General features: G+C 34.5%; 1 protein-coding gene across 1 annotated transcript in view; it reads left to right on the top strand.

The window, feature by feature from the left end:
* Nucleotides 1-63: 63 nt before the first annotated feature.
* Nucleotides 64-13,894, top strand: part of LOC149779070 (uncharacterized) — a 30,651-nt gene continuing 16,820 nt past the window's right edge. Inside the window, exons 1-4 of the mRNA XM_089939625.1 lie at nt 64-182; nt 2,766-2,946; nt 8,401-8,469; nt 9,341-9,492. Of these exons, the coding sequence (XP_089795751.1) occupies nt 2,791-2,946; nt 8,401-8,469; nt 9,341-9,492 (377 nt within the window). The 5' untranslated portion in view covers nt 64-182; nt 2,766-2,790. The remainder of the gene's footprint in view (nt 183-2,765; nt 2,947-8,400; nt 8,470-9,340; nt 9,493-13,894) is intronic.

The following is a 13,894-nucleotide window of genomic DNA, read 5'->3' as shown; positions in this document are numbered from 1 at the left end:
GAGCATCTAATGTTTGAAGGGTCGACTCAAGGTAACCCGGATTGATCAAGTGTATACGACAGGTGGCGCTTTTGATGGCGATTGATGGACGCCATTACATCTTTCGGAGAATTTACTTAAGTTTTTGACAGTTACTGAATTTTTCTATCTCTGATTTAAAAAAGATAACAACAGTGTAACAGGTATATACACTTTAGGATATATAACAGTGTTAAATTCGATTAGAGAGTCAAATTGTTGAGAAAAGATAGTCTTCGTGCCAGTTGCATATTTTCGAGTTGTCGATTGCACATAATTTTGTATGATACTGAGGGAATTAAATCACAACTAAGAGTTGATAGCCTTAAGTTGGGCTTCAGGAGCACATAAACATGCTAGAACTAGAGAAACATTCGATTTTACGAAATGTCTTGTATATTTACCCAAATCTGCGGCGAATGCAAATTTCTTGTAACTTCGCAATTTAAAAAAAAATGTTGGTTTTAACTGCACATTTAACTTTCTCTATCGAGATAATAGGGGCTAAATGCAAAAGAAATAAAAGTGGATACATTTTGTTTTGTGAGGCGTAATGGATCAAACAATTTTTCAACCACTTGTCCGGTTCAGGACTAGTCATACTACCCAAATAACGTGCTTGTATAGCGTGTTACAATGTCGGTCGACATAGGAACCAGTACTCAGAGTTACATGAATATCTCAGACACTTGGCAGCTCATATCACCACTCTTCCACAAATTTATATATAATTAATATACCTGTTGGAATCAGAATCTGACACTAGCAAATGGATGCATTATCATGTTCCATTGACAAACATTTGAATTTTGTTAAATGTGACGGTAGTTGAGGTATGCCAAAGTATGTTCAAGTAGGTTCATGTGGGGGACATGTTTCTTGAATGAAATGAAATGTTTCTTACAGTTCCAGTAAGGCATAATATATTTGTATTCATTTCGTTAAAGAATAATATTTGAACTTATCCCCTGATTTCGGCATTTCCGGCTTTCATAGCTTTCCAGCCTGCTGAAATGTAGGCTATTGAAACTTGAAAACAGGTCCATTTTTTTTGTGAGAATTTGCATTTATTAGAGAAAAGACATCAGGGTCAGACTAAAACATTATGACTTTGTAGAAAAGGATTGTTATTTGCCATTTGTGTGAGATATTCCTGAAAATTTGACTTCCGTTACAATGTTAGTTGACATCAAAACATGTTACACAGCACCATTAGTTAGGCAGTAAGACCCCAACGCACAACAACATAAATATCAGCATCAAGGTCTTACACATAGGACTAGTCCAAGACAGGTTGCTAGAAACACCAAAATAGACTGAAAAGCAGAAATGCACATGTATTTGCATGTTGTGGGTGTATGTATCGGTGTACATTATAGGAATTTAAATTTACATACCTCAGAGGATTGCTTTTCAAGTTTAAACAGTAGCTTAACTTTGCACTGTTTATGAGAAGATCAGCAAGGTCTTGTCAAGTCTTTGCATAAGTTTGTTAAGATTTCTTTGAATAAGGTTTTAATCAGCATTTTGTAAATAAGAAAAGTACCATAATATTATAACAGTTTTTAAGGCTTTTTAACTATGTTAATATTACCGAAAATTTGGTTTGGCATCATGTCTTCATATCTATTACATAGTCTTCATTAGAACTAGGAAATGTGTATAATCATCTGATAAATGATGTAGATAAGTTGGCATCTCTCTGTCTCTCTCTCTTTCTCCCTCACTCATCATCTAAAAAGTAAGCTTGCAGGGGTCATACACAATAAGCCATGCCCATTTGATAGAAACCATGTCCACTCCGCAGTGTGTGAGCCACCACGGCAACTCCATCAGGATGCATGGAGCTTAATCCTTCCCACTCTCTTTCTACACCAACACCACATTGTGGGGGGTTAACAAAATACATGTGAGCTCTCCTGTACTATATAATAATAACCGCTCCAGTGGCCTAGTGGTTAGAGCGTCCGCCTTGGATGCGGGAGGTTGTGGGTTGGGTTTGATCCCTGGTTGAGTCATACCAAAGACTTACAAAAATGGTACTAACAGCTGCCTCGCTTGATGCTCAGCATTAAGAGGTTAGTGTTAGGACTGGTCGGCTTAGTGTCAGGATAATGTGACTGGGTGGGACAGCATGCTACATGTCTACAGCATAATGCCCCAGTGCTAGACATCACTATAAAAACTGTCACATTGCAGACGTCGTAGTGATATGACTGAAAAATTGTTAAAGCTACGTTAAAATTCCAAAATCACACACACTATGTAATAATAGAAGGGAGAACACTTCTATTTCTTTGCAACCTATTTAAGGATTTACAAATCTCGGATAACAGTTTGCTTAGCATAATAACTTAGCACAAATGTTTAGAGCAGAAGTCAACTTTTTAGGCCTACATAGAATTGTATTCCCTACCCCACCTTTAAGTCTTAATTTAAAAAAAATAAATTCAGTACAAGATTGCAAAATGAGGCATAATTGGAGGGAGGCGGAGGTTAACAAACTCCAGAGTGGCTAGTATAGTTGCTTATTTGCCAAAAAATATAGTTTAGTATTTAACTTTACTTTGGTTGTTTTAATCAATATTTTGTTTTACAAATTTGCTTAGGCACCGGCAATGATGTATAAAATAACAAGATTGTGCATCTTGTTGCAAAGAACATGAGAATATCCCATACTTGTATTTTGGAGCTTTCTTTTCCCAATATAATATCTCCAGTATTTTTTCATTGTTTTCTCTCTTCAGTTCATTACATTGCCAACAAACCAAGATGGCACCAAACAATCCCTTGTCCTGCTGGGGCAATGATAAGACAATGAATTTGAACACCCTTATTCTGACCAATATACAGTCATCCCCTTACTTCAAGGTGAACCTATATGAACTGAAGACATACCATGAAGTCATTGATGAGATATATTACAAGGTAGGTAAGGACAGATGAAAGAAGATGCATGTCATTGCCAAAGGGGGTCATTTTATGCCAAATGAGCAGAAACTCCCCAGGTATCAATCTCGTTACCAAGAATTTTTATCTAGGTGTACATCTATGTAAGTGGTAGCAGCATGTGAAGTTTCAGTAAAAACTTTCAGTTACTTGTGAAGTTATGGCTGAAGTGGTGGAAGGGTAGTTTAGTTTTTTCACATGCAAATTAACTGGCTTACAGCAGAGGGTTTTTGTGTGCCTGTAATTTTGTTTATTATAAAGATGAAAGGATGAAATTCACTATACTGCATATTTGTTACAAGAGGAATCAGAATCTGAGTTCATATTTTCAATCATGGATATTGGAGATGGTCACCCAGGAAGAAATAATTATCCATGTGTATACATAAGTTGCCAGTCCTCAGGATTTTTGCGTGAATATCACGACTTTCTACAGCAATTCACAGATTCATGCCACATGCAAAAAATCACAAATTCCCCAATTCTCAATTATTTTTAAATTTTCCCATTACATGCTAGTGGTGATATTGCCATTTGCCAAAAAGGTATGGTACTGCAAGTCGTGATATTAGAACCTAAGCCGATTGGTACAGTTGGCCCGTTAGCAAGCATTTTAGCATATTTTAATCTGTATGACTGTGTAAGAGTAGTTTTACAAATGCATGTGAAAGAAACTGGGTCCTAATGGGAGTTTGTCTTTGTGATTTTGCTGCCAACACTGATTTGAATTGCTGTTCAGCATCACGTCTTGAAAACGTCTTCACCAACAAGGGAAAAGAAATGTACTGCACAAAAAGTGAAGTTTAGTTTGGAATATAAGAAAAACTGGCTGTGCATTCAGCCATCAAATACCAATACACTTCATGCTTTTTGCACATAGTGTGCCATAGATTTTAGCATTGGGCATGGAGGAAAGGACGATGTGAGGAAGCACTTTGGTAGCAAAAAGCACATAGAGGTTTGGAAACTACATGAAGACAGCTTTTTGAGTATTGGAAATGTTTGTATTGAAAGATTAGCATATATCGTTATTAGCTTGAGTTCAAAGTTTTCTGCACTTGCGTCAATGCCACTAATCGTTTACTGTTCAATGTTTCATCTTCTGGATTAATACCATTTCGTAATTATGCTACATTGCAGTTAAAATGTTTTCACCTCCAAGGAATTTTTTTTTGTATTCCACAAAAAGTGAAGTATAGATTGGAGTACACCAGAAATTTGGCAATGCATTCAGCCATCAAACATCAATGTACATTATGCTTTTCGCACAGAAGGCCTAGTGTGATGTGAATTTTACAGTTGGGAATGTGCACAAGGACTGGTATTGTTGTTTACATTTTACCTGTTATTCATGTACCATGTAGTAATATTGTATAGTACATGTATGACATAAATTGTAAATAATGATACGAGCCCATGTGGACATGTTGCAGAACGATGCAATAAAGCACACTGCTATAGCATCCCCAGCAGATTTCAGTTTTGGGATACTTTAAGCCACCTACTCAAGTCCTGCATGCTACCAGTGCATGTGAGCTTTCTTGTTGAACATAACCAAGATTAACCAGCAGGCAAGAAGTCTGTTTTGAAAACAAATTTACCATAGCCTGATTGAGGAAGTTCAGGACTGCCACAGTATCATATCCTGGCAAAAAGCATGAAGTTTGTGTATCAGTAAATTTGGCTGCAGATAAATTAGTACATGTAAATAATTTTGGTATTTTCATATAATGCAGTATTTACTGACCATCAAAGTTGGGTGGAGTTAGTGTCATGGTATAATTTTTAACTAATTGTGTTCAAAATTCACTAATTTTTATCCCACTTTTCACTAATTGCGAGTCTTGAGGGTTGGCAGCTATTTGTGTAATGTCAGACCTGCTGACCTTTGTTAGTTACTGTAAAGCTTGCTAAAACAACCCTTAGATTATGAACTTTTAGAATAATACCCAAAAATAGGAAAATATGATAATTGCAGTAAGTCCAGTTATAAGAGTGGTCCTGATGAAGAACAGTCATCAACTTCCTTAAGTCAGAACAGTCAGCACAGACATATAAAGAGATGTCCAGATACTTGACAGCAGAACATAAATGGTAAACAGTTGCCATTTTTGCTTTCTGATGCTGTGAAAAAAGATCAGAAACGGGAAGCTGGAAGTTTCATTACATAGAACTTGAACCTGGATTCAAAACCCTTATTGTCTGCTTGTTCTTTTGATGCATCTTACAATGATAATTTTTCACTTAGAATAGATGGACTTATGTCGACACTGAAAATTAAATGACATATATTTATAGTCAGATGCATGGGCATTGCCAGTACTTGTAGAATTCAATCTGCTGAAGAGTGATTCTGCCAGATATGATTATTCAGTAAGCAATCCTTGATGACAACAAGGCTGAATGACTATGGTAGTCTTTTTTCCCAGCTAATATTTCAGCTTGTATCTCCATACTCTCATAAAATCTAAAATAATGCATATTGCTAGGTATTCCAAGCTGCCTTAGCTGACCAGGTCAATGGGCTGCCAGCAGGGCAAAAGTAAAAATTTTGCACATTTTGAACAATAAATTTTATGTCATTACTGTTCATAAAAATCAATAAATATATGCATTTTTTTTACAAGAACTACTTTTCTTCTATCATTTTATGCATAAATCTTTGTGTTTTTCTTTTCTTTTCATATTTAAATATGCATTTGTTTTGAGGTATGTTAAGGATGTAATTTGTGCAGCGGTGGTTCGTTAGAACATTGAAATTTTGCATACATGTTTATTGTAAGGCTTGGGACTATGCGTGGTATTTCCCATGCTACTATATTTAGCACTCTTGTAAAGCAGAGAGAATGACCTGCATTTTGATATCTTTACTGTGTAAATTGGTATTGTTCTTGCTTCAAATTTTACTTTGAAAACTTAAGAATGACAATTTTTCAGGTAAATCTCAATTTTAAAATACAGATTTGATATCATTTTAAAGCATGTTCATTATACTTTATTTCTGTATGAACAGCGGAATTTTCCGTGATGTCACGCGAAATCACCGCGCTTTTTAAAGTGTGCTGGGAATAAGCCATATGCAATGGCTGGCCTAACACTTATGTCACACGACTCGATGTAAATCCAAGACGCATTATGGCCTCCAATATTCCATCCATGGATTATTTATCACTAGTTTGTAAGTAAAATGATTCGTTTTTATTGTTTCATATTTATTTTTGTCTTCATATATGTATTTTAAGTGCTTGAAGTCATTAATTGGAGGTCCTATTCTTTGATTCAGTGAAAGCCTTTTGAGTTTGTTTTCTTTGGCTAAGTCATTTTTACACATAAAATATGCATGTAGAAATGGTCTCTGATGAAGCTTGGCATATTATTTTACATATTTAATGCAAATTTGTTGACATATTTTTTTCTTCTTGTATGTGACCAAGCAAGTAATAATCAATAACTTGGATATTGATAAAATTGTGTCATTTGGCCTTTCTGTTTGTAAACATGATTCACCAAAAGGAAAATGGGCTCTGTTACCCATCTTTATTTCGTTTACTTTGTTTCTTTTGGTTTTTATTTTTTAGATTGGTCCAAAATTTGGGATTTTTGTTTATTAACGATGAAAGGGCATTGTAAATCTAGCTAGCTACAGACTGGAATTTCAGTACATTAAAATGAGACCTATCCCTATTTTCCAATTTTTATATATCTACATGGCATTTCTAATTTTTCCAGTCAATAACAACTCTCTACATTTTCAGGTCAGCATCATTAAATGTAGCTAAAAGTACCTAATTTGTTTTAAATACTTCATGTGAAATGAATTAATTTGACATCATTTAGGAAATCAAAGAACAAGCAGTGCTCAACCACAAAACTGGACCATTTTTAAAAACAAAAAAAAACTATTTTGGGCTAAACAAATAATCTACACGAATTTATTTAAATCTTTTACTTCTTAATATTTTTCTTTGCTTTGTTGCATTCATCAGTTCAAGTGCATCTGACTTAACTCTTTCTAACCTTCTACATTTCAGGTTTATGAGTGGATTAAGAAACTATTCCAAGACAACCTATCCTCATACTGCTTCACATGGGTAGCTGTGTATTACAATGACCAATATTACATTGGACAAGTGTTGGAAGTACACCAACTTGATCTGGCACTCATACAGTTTTTATGTCAGATCAAATCCAAAACCGATCGTTTCAAATGGCCAGCCAGTTCTGACATTGTCAGGGTTAAGTCGTGTTATGTGTTTGGTTGTAACTTTAATGTACAACCAGTTTCAAGTGATGGCTGAACTTGGAAAATTAAAATATTGGACTCATTGACCAGCAGTATACAGCAGAATAAAATTCTCAAGCTTAAACTTTGTTAAAGCTGTTACTTTTCTGATTATATTAAACAAAGCAGTCGTTTATGACATTTACAATAGTATCTACTGTTTGAAGTGTGCATTATCTTCAAATCATTTGTCATAGTGAAAGATTTTGATACTTTGTCAATGGCTCATGCTTTTTAACCTATCTTTGCTTTATCATAATTATATTTGCTTTATTAGTATGTATGCATTAAGGCTGTAATATGCTCCATTTTGGTGCAAAAACTGTCAAAATCAGTTACTAACTGATGAAGTTGTAAACTTTTGAAAATTGTTGTTTTTGCCTTTTTGTCTGTTTTCACATTTTGCTTCAGCTTTAAAACCTACTTTCACACTAATGTTGACACTCTTTGTATGTTGCATGAATTCTGCATTGTGGTACAAGAATTATTAAAATCTGTTAATAAATATAAAAAAAAGTTTTGACCTTTTGAAACTTGTCATTTTTGCATTTTTTGGGGACATTCTCATTTTTGCTCTTTTTTCTGATTTCTGTGATCTGGTACAGCAAAAGTTTCATACCCCTTGCCCCAGAAAAAAATTGGGCTTTGTTTTCAGAAGGTTTTCTCACAGGAATATACTTTAATTTGCATTTAAATGTCATAGTCTTATTATAGCTGGTTGCATAGTCATGGAAAAGCTCAATTTATGGCTTTTCCAGTAAGGCCACCCTCTGTAGTTTTACCTTTTTAGTGTGAACCTGATAAAAAGGATTTTTTGTCTATGATTGTACTGCTTGCATTTCTTGAATAACAAGGAACTTGTCTAGCTTTGCAGTAAATGCCACTGTTGCATAGCTTCATTTTTTTTTTGCTCATCTGAAGTCCCTCAAAATCTTTGAAAGGTCATATCTTGAAAAGTATTTGATATTTACATGATATTTTCAACATTTTATTTTCATATTAAGGTCTTAAGGATGGTAACAACAGCTTAGTGCTTTTAATTGTATTTGCTCTGATATCCTTAAAGTGCTTGGAATACCTAATATTGAATTGACTCATTTGAAACTTATTTTACAATTACTTACATATTACAAAGTTAAATTGAATTTTAGGTAAACCATTTGGAGCCATGGGAAAAAGGAAGCAGAAAGACAGCTGGCCAAACAGGAATGTGTGGAGGGGTATGTATTAGTAAGCTGTATTAGAAGTATTCAGAACTTTGACAACCTTGTAACAACAGAAGAATTGTGTATGGTGCATGGTACAGTTCAGTCATTATCTTAGCACAGCCAAGATAATAAATATTGCGACTTTTAATAAATTCTGTTTGGAGTGGAAAGACTATTTTGGACTGCAGTACTTCGGAACCAAGTACAATCTTTTCAGCATAAACAATCCAGAAATATTTGGTTCATTATAGTTAAGATAAGCATTTATTGACATCCAGAATGTGCTTGTAGCCATGACATCATAGGAGATTCTGTCAAGCTAAGGGATTACTGTTGTCTTAAATGGAAGGTCGTGTAAATTTTGAAATGGGGAGGGGGCAAATCATAGAAAATTCCTTTGATTTGTTTGCTTTATTGTACCTAAGCACGTGTTGTTATTTTGGTTTTTAAATTTTATAACTTTTAGTTTACATAAATGTTGAACAGATCAGAATGTTTTTGTCATCGCAGTTGATTAGGTAGATGTATGTGCATAAACACATGCATGATTGAAATCTGGTGGGTTTTTTTCTATTGAAAAGGAATTGTGTGGCAGGGCAATAGCAACCAAGAGTCGTATTGAGATGTATAAGCAGTTACTTGGGGAAAGTGGGGAACACAAATATAGTCTGCTCAGGTTGACTCTTGAAAGAGAAATTGGATTCAGAGGTGCAGAATTCTGTATCTCAGTACTTAGACGGGGAACTGGTGATTTTAAAGTCTTTAATTCTGGTTTCCCAATATTTCCAACCTCACCATGTAAATGTGGGCAACCTTCCCCTCGAACGAAATGTTTTTGTCACATCTGTGCATAATACATAACATTTTATTTTATTTGTTGCAGGTTCGTGGAGTTGGAGCAGGAGGTATTGTTTCAAGTGCCTTCTGTTTACTGTACAAACTGTACACTCTGAAGTTGACGCGCAAACAAGTTATTGGTCTCCTTGAACACAGTGACTCTCCATACATACGCGCACTTGGATTTATGTACATCAGGTATGAACAATTTCCATTTGCATTTGACTGTTTCTATACGGTCATGTTCAGTAAATATTTGCGTAAATAATCATAGGGTGCCAATTAATGGTTAAGACAGACTTTGTAATTTTCTGTTAAACACACAATGTCATATTTTCATACAGTCACCTCGTAACAGAAAGTACCTAAGAGATCTAGACAACGGAATTCCGCTATGAAGCAGATTTAGAGAAAATAACATCCAGTTAATCCCTCACTGAATTCTGTTATCAGATAGACCAAGAGAAAGGGTTATCATCAAATCACTTTATTACATATTTACACAATATATAACTAAAGAAATGATAGTAAAATGTTTATTTTCAGATGTACATTATACAGTGTGACCCCGCTATAGCACGCTCTGTTATAACGCGAATTCGGATATAATACTGTCGTGGTGTGGCTTCTGAAATTTCATATACATATACATGAATTTTTCTTGTACACAGAAAATTCTTTCTTAAAAGTACGAAAAAAACCTAAAAAGTTTATTATCATTTTGGGAAAGATAACGCGCATGAATAATACAAGACGATCGTGGCGTGGCTCCTGAAATTTTTTATGTATTTTTCTCATACACAAAAAAGTAGTTTTTCTTCTTAAAAATATGAAAAATAATGCAGGTCTTCACCAATGTTGCAAACTTGGATTGTTTTTTCTTATTGGCTGCCAAATATACCATGTGGCAATTTTTTTATTTATTGGCGACATTGTTGGCTGTTTAAAACTTTTATATACAACCATTGGTTTGGAGTGCAGAAATTCAGAGGCCCTATGAAAGAAAACCGCAAACTGGATATAAAATGCACTGAAATTTATCTATTGTTTCATAAATTCTTTGTCCATATTGACAAACCATCTAAACAGTGCACTGTTATGTCATAATTCGCTTATCTTGACATCTAGCATGAGTACTGTATGTTGTGAAATATCTGCTTTTTTGTTGATGACATTTCTGGTAACAGACATCAACCGGAGCGGGCATTATCTCGTAATCTATCTTTCATCGGATTTTCGGCCGCTCGCTAGTAATTAATATATTTACAAAGACTAACATTTGTATGTGGATGGTAAGTAAAATTCCTCTTTTTTTCACTTAAAATTAAATCTTTCAGAACACACATTTTCTGTTATAATCCCTGTCATCAGACCAGAACACCTGCGCCTCTATCGTCTGTTGACCCTTTGTTAATTTTCAGGCGCATGCGTGGAAGGCAGAATCATGCTGCTACAAATGTAAAAAAAAATTAAAAAATTAAAAATAAAAACTACATCTTATTGGTTTATAAAATTGGCATGGAGGGACAGTACCTAGAATAGTCCAAAAGACGGCCAATTCATTTTTAAAAATGTACCCAGATAACATTGTTTGCTGAAATTTCAAAGGAAACAGAATACCTTTGAAGCACCGTTTATTATGAAAATGTATTCAGCAAATGCAAATAAAATCAGTCTCAATCATGCAGTACAATTATTTGATGTTGCTGCCACAATAAGAAATGGGCATTTGTTTGGTTCTCCAAAGCTGTCAACGCATGCACCCTTCATCAAAGAAAGCTGACTACAATCTTTCAATAAAAACAAGAACTTTTCTTCAAAGGAAGTCAGTACCAAACTTAAATAAAAGTGATGGAATCTGATGGATTTTTGCATTTTCCGACGTGATTGGAACACGTTAACTATGCAGTGAAAGTTTCCTTTTTGTAGGGAAAAGGTTTATGCTTACAAACGCTACCAATGGCGGCTTAAAACACAAACTAACTTTTACCGACTTGGGACGTACTGAAAAGTAAATGTGCTTCGTCATTCGTTACATGATTTTGCTGTTTTCCACTGAATTCAGACCAATATGACCTGTGACAAAATTATTGAATATTTTAAAGCTGTGTGTGCATATTTTCGATGGAATCACTTGTAGATTTAATGTATATGATGAGGTTCGCAGGTGAGTACACTGTGTTGATACTCTATTCATGCTATACGTTAGACATGTATATATAAACAGTATTCACGTATATGTACCAATTTGTGGTTCTCTAAATAAAGTAAACTATTATATATGTCTTCTCTGTTTTCACTAAAGGTGTATTTCTCATTTAATATACATCAATTTAAGATGGTAACTGTGCCGATGAAGCACATATTTTACTGCCCGAATTTATTACCTACACACCCCCCTCACAATTTTTTTTGGGGTACATGCATCATTTTCTTCAGCTAACTGACCTGGTTGCTTATAACACAGTTCAGTCTATAACGTCAGGTTCTATGGCTCCCGACTACCATGTTATAGCAGAGTCACACTGTATATACATTGTATTTACTTTTTTTTCTCACACACTTGGAGCAACTCTGTGGCATGCAAATATCTAATATTTTGATACACTGGACTAGCTTATAAATGTACTTAAAGAAGAACATTTGCAAATAGACTAAATAACATTTGCAAATAGACTAAAGAATATACACAGCTAGAGTATAGTGCAACTAGCTATGGAGTTACAACAGGTACTTGAACTCTGATAATACAAGTGGCTAGTGAGCTACATTTAAGAAAGTAAACTGCTTAAATTAAGTAAGGAGCTGTTGAGGTACAAGTAATTCTGGGGGCAAGAGAATGAAGTATAATGTTTCTTTGATATTAGGATACATATTCTTTCAGAATTATACTTAAAAACTTACTTTGTTTTTTATCCTTCTGGTATGTAATTGGTTTGGTGTGAATGTATCTTTGTATCAGTGTGCCAGTCTGTATAAATTTTTGTTTCTTGAGCATTACTTTTACCCCGTATGAAACTTGTTACTCATGTTGGATTAGAGGTCCAGCTGTGCCTTTTGATATTTTTGATGGTTTCAGTATTTTGATTGTTTTTATCTAGTTGTACATTCATACATGCAGTATACATGTTTGTTTCTGTTGCAAAAGCTTTAAGATGTCTATGAAATATGGTATAAATTTACCTGTGCCTTTTGATGTTTACAGTTCTTTACTTTCAGCATTTTTCATGTTTTTGTGTTTTGTCTGCAGGTCAACTACCATTTACACTTTCATCCATGCACTTTTTTATATATGGAGAAAAACTTCACAAATCCAAACCTTCATTGCAATTTAGTCCTATACTCCATAAACATTATACCAAAATACAATAACTCCGTCCTTGGTGTTTAGGTAACAAGGGCAACTTTATGCAATTTTTGTCAGCTTGAAAGTTTATATTTACTGAATGATTGCACGATCTGTTTGATCATAACAAACCACATGCATTAATTTGCTTTGCTCATTTGTCACCCATGGCTGCTTGTGCTGAGATTTCCATTTTTTTCTTTCATTAGTATGCATAAACCAGTGTATCCCCAGGGGTGTAAAACTGAGGGCAAAAAAACCCTTGGTGTCAGAACTGGTGGTCAAATAAAAAGTCTGGGGTCAAATGTACTGACAAATGTTTCAGCTTGAAATAGGATATTGCAACTTGAACAACATTCTCTCTCTCTCTCTCTCTCTCAAAATACAAATAAACCAACACACACATTCAAAGAATAATTATATTAGTTCTTTGTGTTTTAGTTTAAGTCATACTTTTAACAGTGTCTTTATAATCTCTTTATAGCAATATTATAGACTAACACATTACGTATAAGCCAATACAAAAAGCCAAATAAATCTTTTAAACCAAATGGCAGTTACTTTACTGCCTGTCATAAAATGTGTACTATCATTGGTTTCATTGTACTTTGCCCTAAAACAAATTTATCTAAATATCAAAGAGGCTAATGATTCATCTTCTCTTTACTAAGTTACAATTGAACTTTAAGGTCTTTCTTTTATTGCAGTAAAGTTAAAAACCAACAGAATCTGCAATGACCCACTGAATTGGTAATCAAAATGACGCATTTGTCTCTGCAAGTTTACTGATTTCTTTGTTGTGAATGTCTTGGGTAATAATGTGTTCTCCAGATATCTTGTGGCAAATAAGGGCAGATTTTTTAAAATTCTTAAACCCTGTCATGAAAGGATTATTCACTTTTGCAGTCTTCGCAATCACGTGATCAGACGTCACACCGGTAATCCCATTAAAGGGAATTATTTTCTCCATTTTTCATTAAAGTTAGATCCACAGTCACTCTTTTGTGTTCTACTGCTTTCACTTTTTTGGCTAATGATTCTTATAGCATGCCATTTTAATCTTGAGATCACATTTTAGTGCACCAAGCATTGAGGTTAAACAGCTAGATGATATCTTGCTGAGCTCGATGGAAATCATGTGAGAGCTCGCGAGATATGAGGAAACTACTCCATCATAACATTGCCTTTGCTAGTCTGGTTCCCTGTTTCATATGCTCTGGATAGCAGAGTGCAATGCAGGGAGCATACGAAATA

The sequence above is a fragment of the Sinohyriopsis cumingii genome, chromosome 17 (genome assembly GCF_028554795.1).
Source record: "Sinohyriopsis cumingii isolate HCF-2022 chromosome 17, ASM2855479v2, whole genome shotgun sequence".
Lineage (NCBI taxonomy): Eukaryota > Metazoa > Mollusca > Bivalvia > Unionida > Unionidae > Sinohyriopsis > Sinohyriopsis cumingii.
The sequence above is the reverse complement of the archived record's forward strand: the minus strand, read 5'-3'. Positions and strand labels throughout refer to the sequence as shown.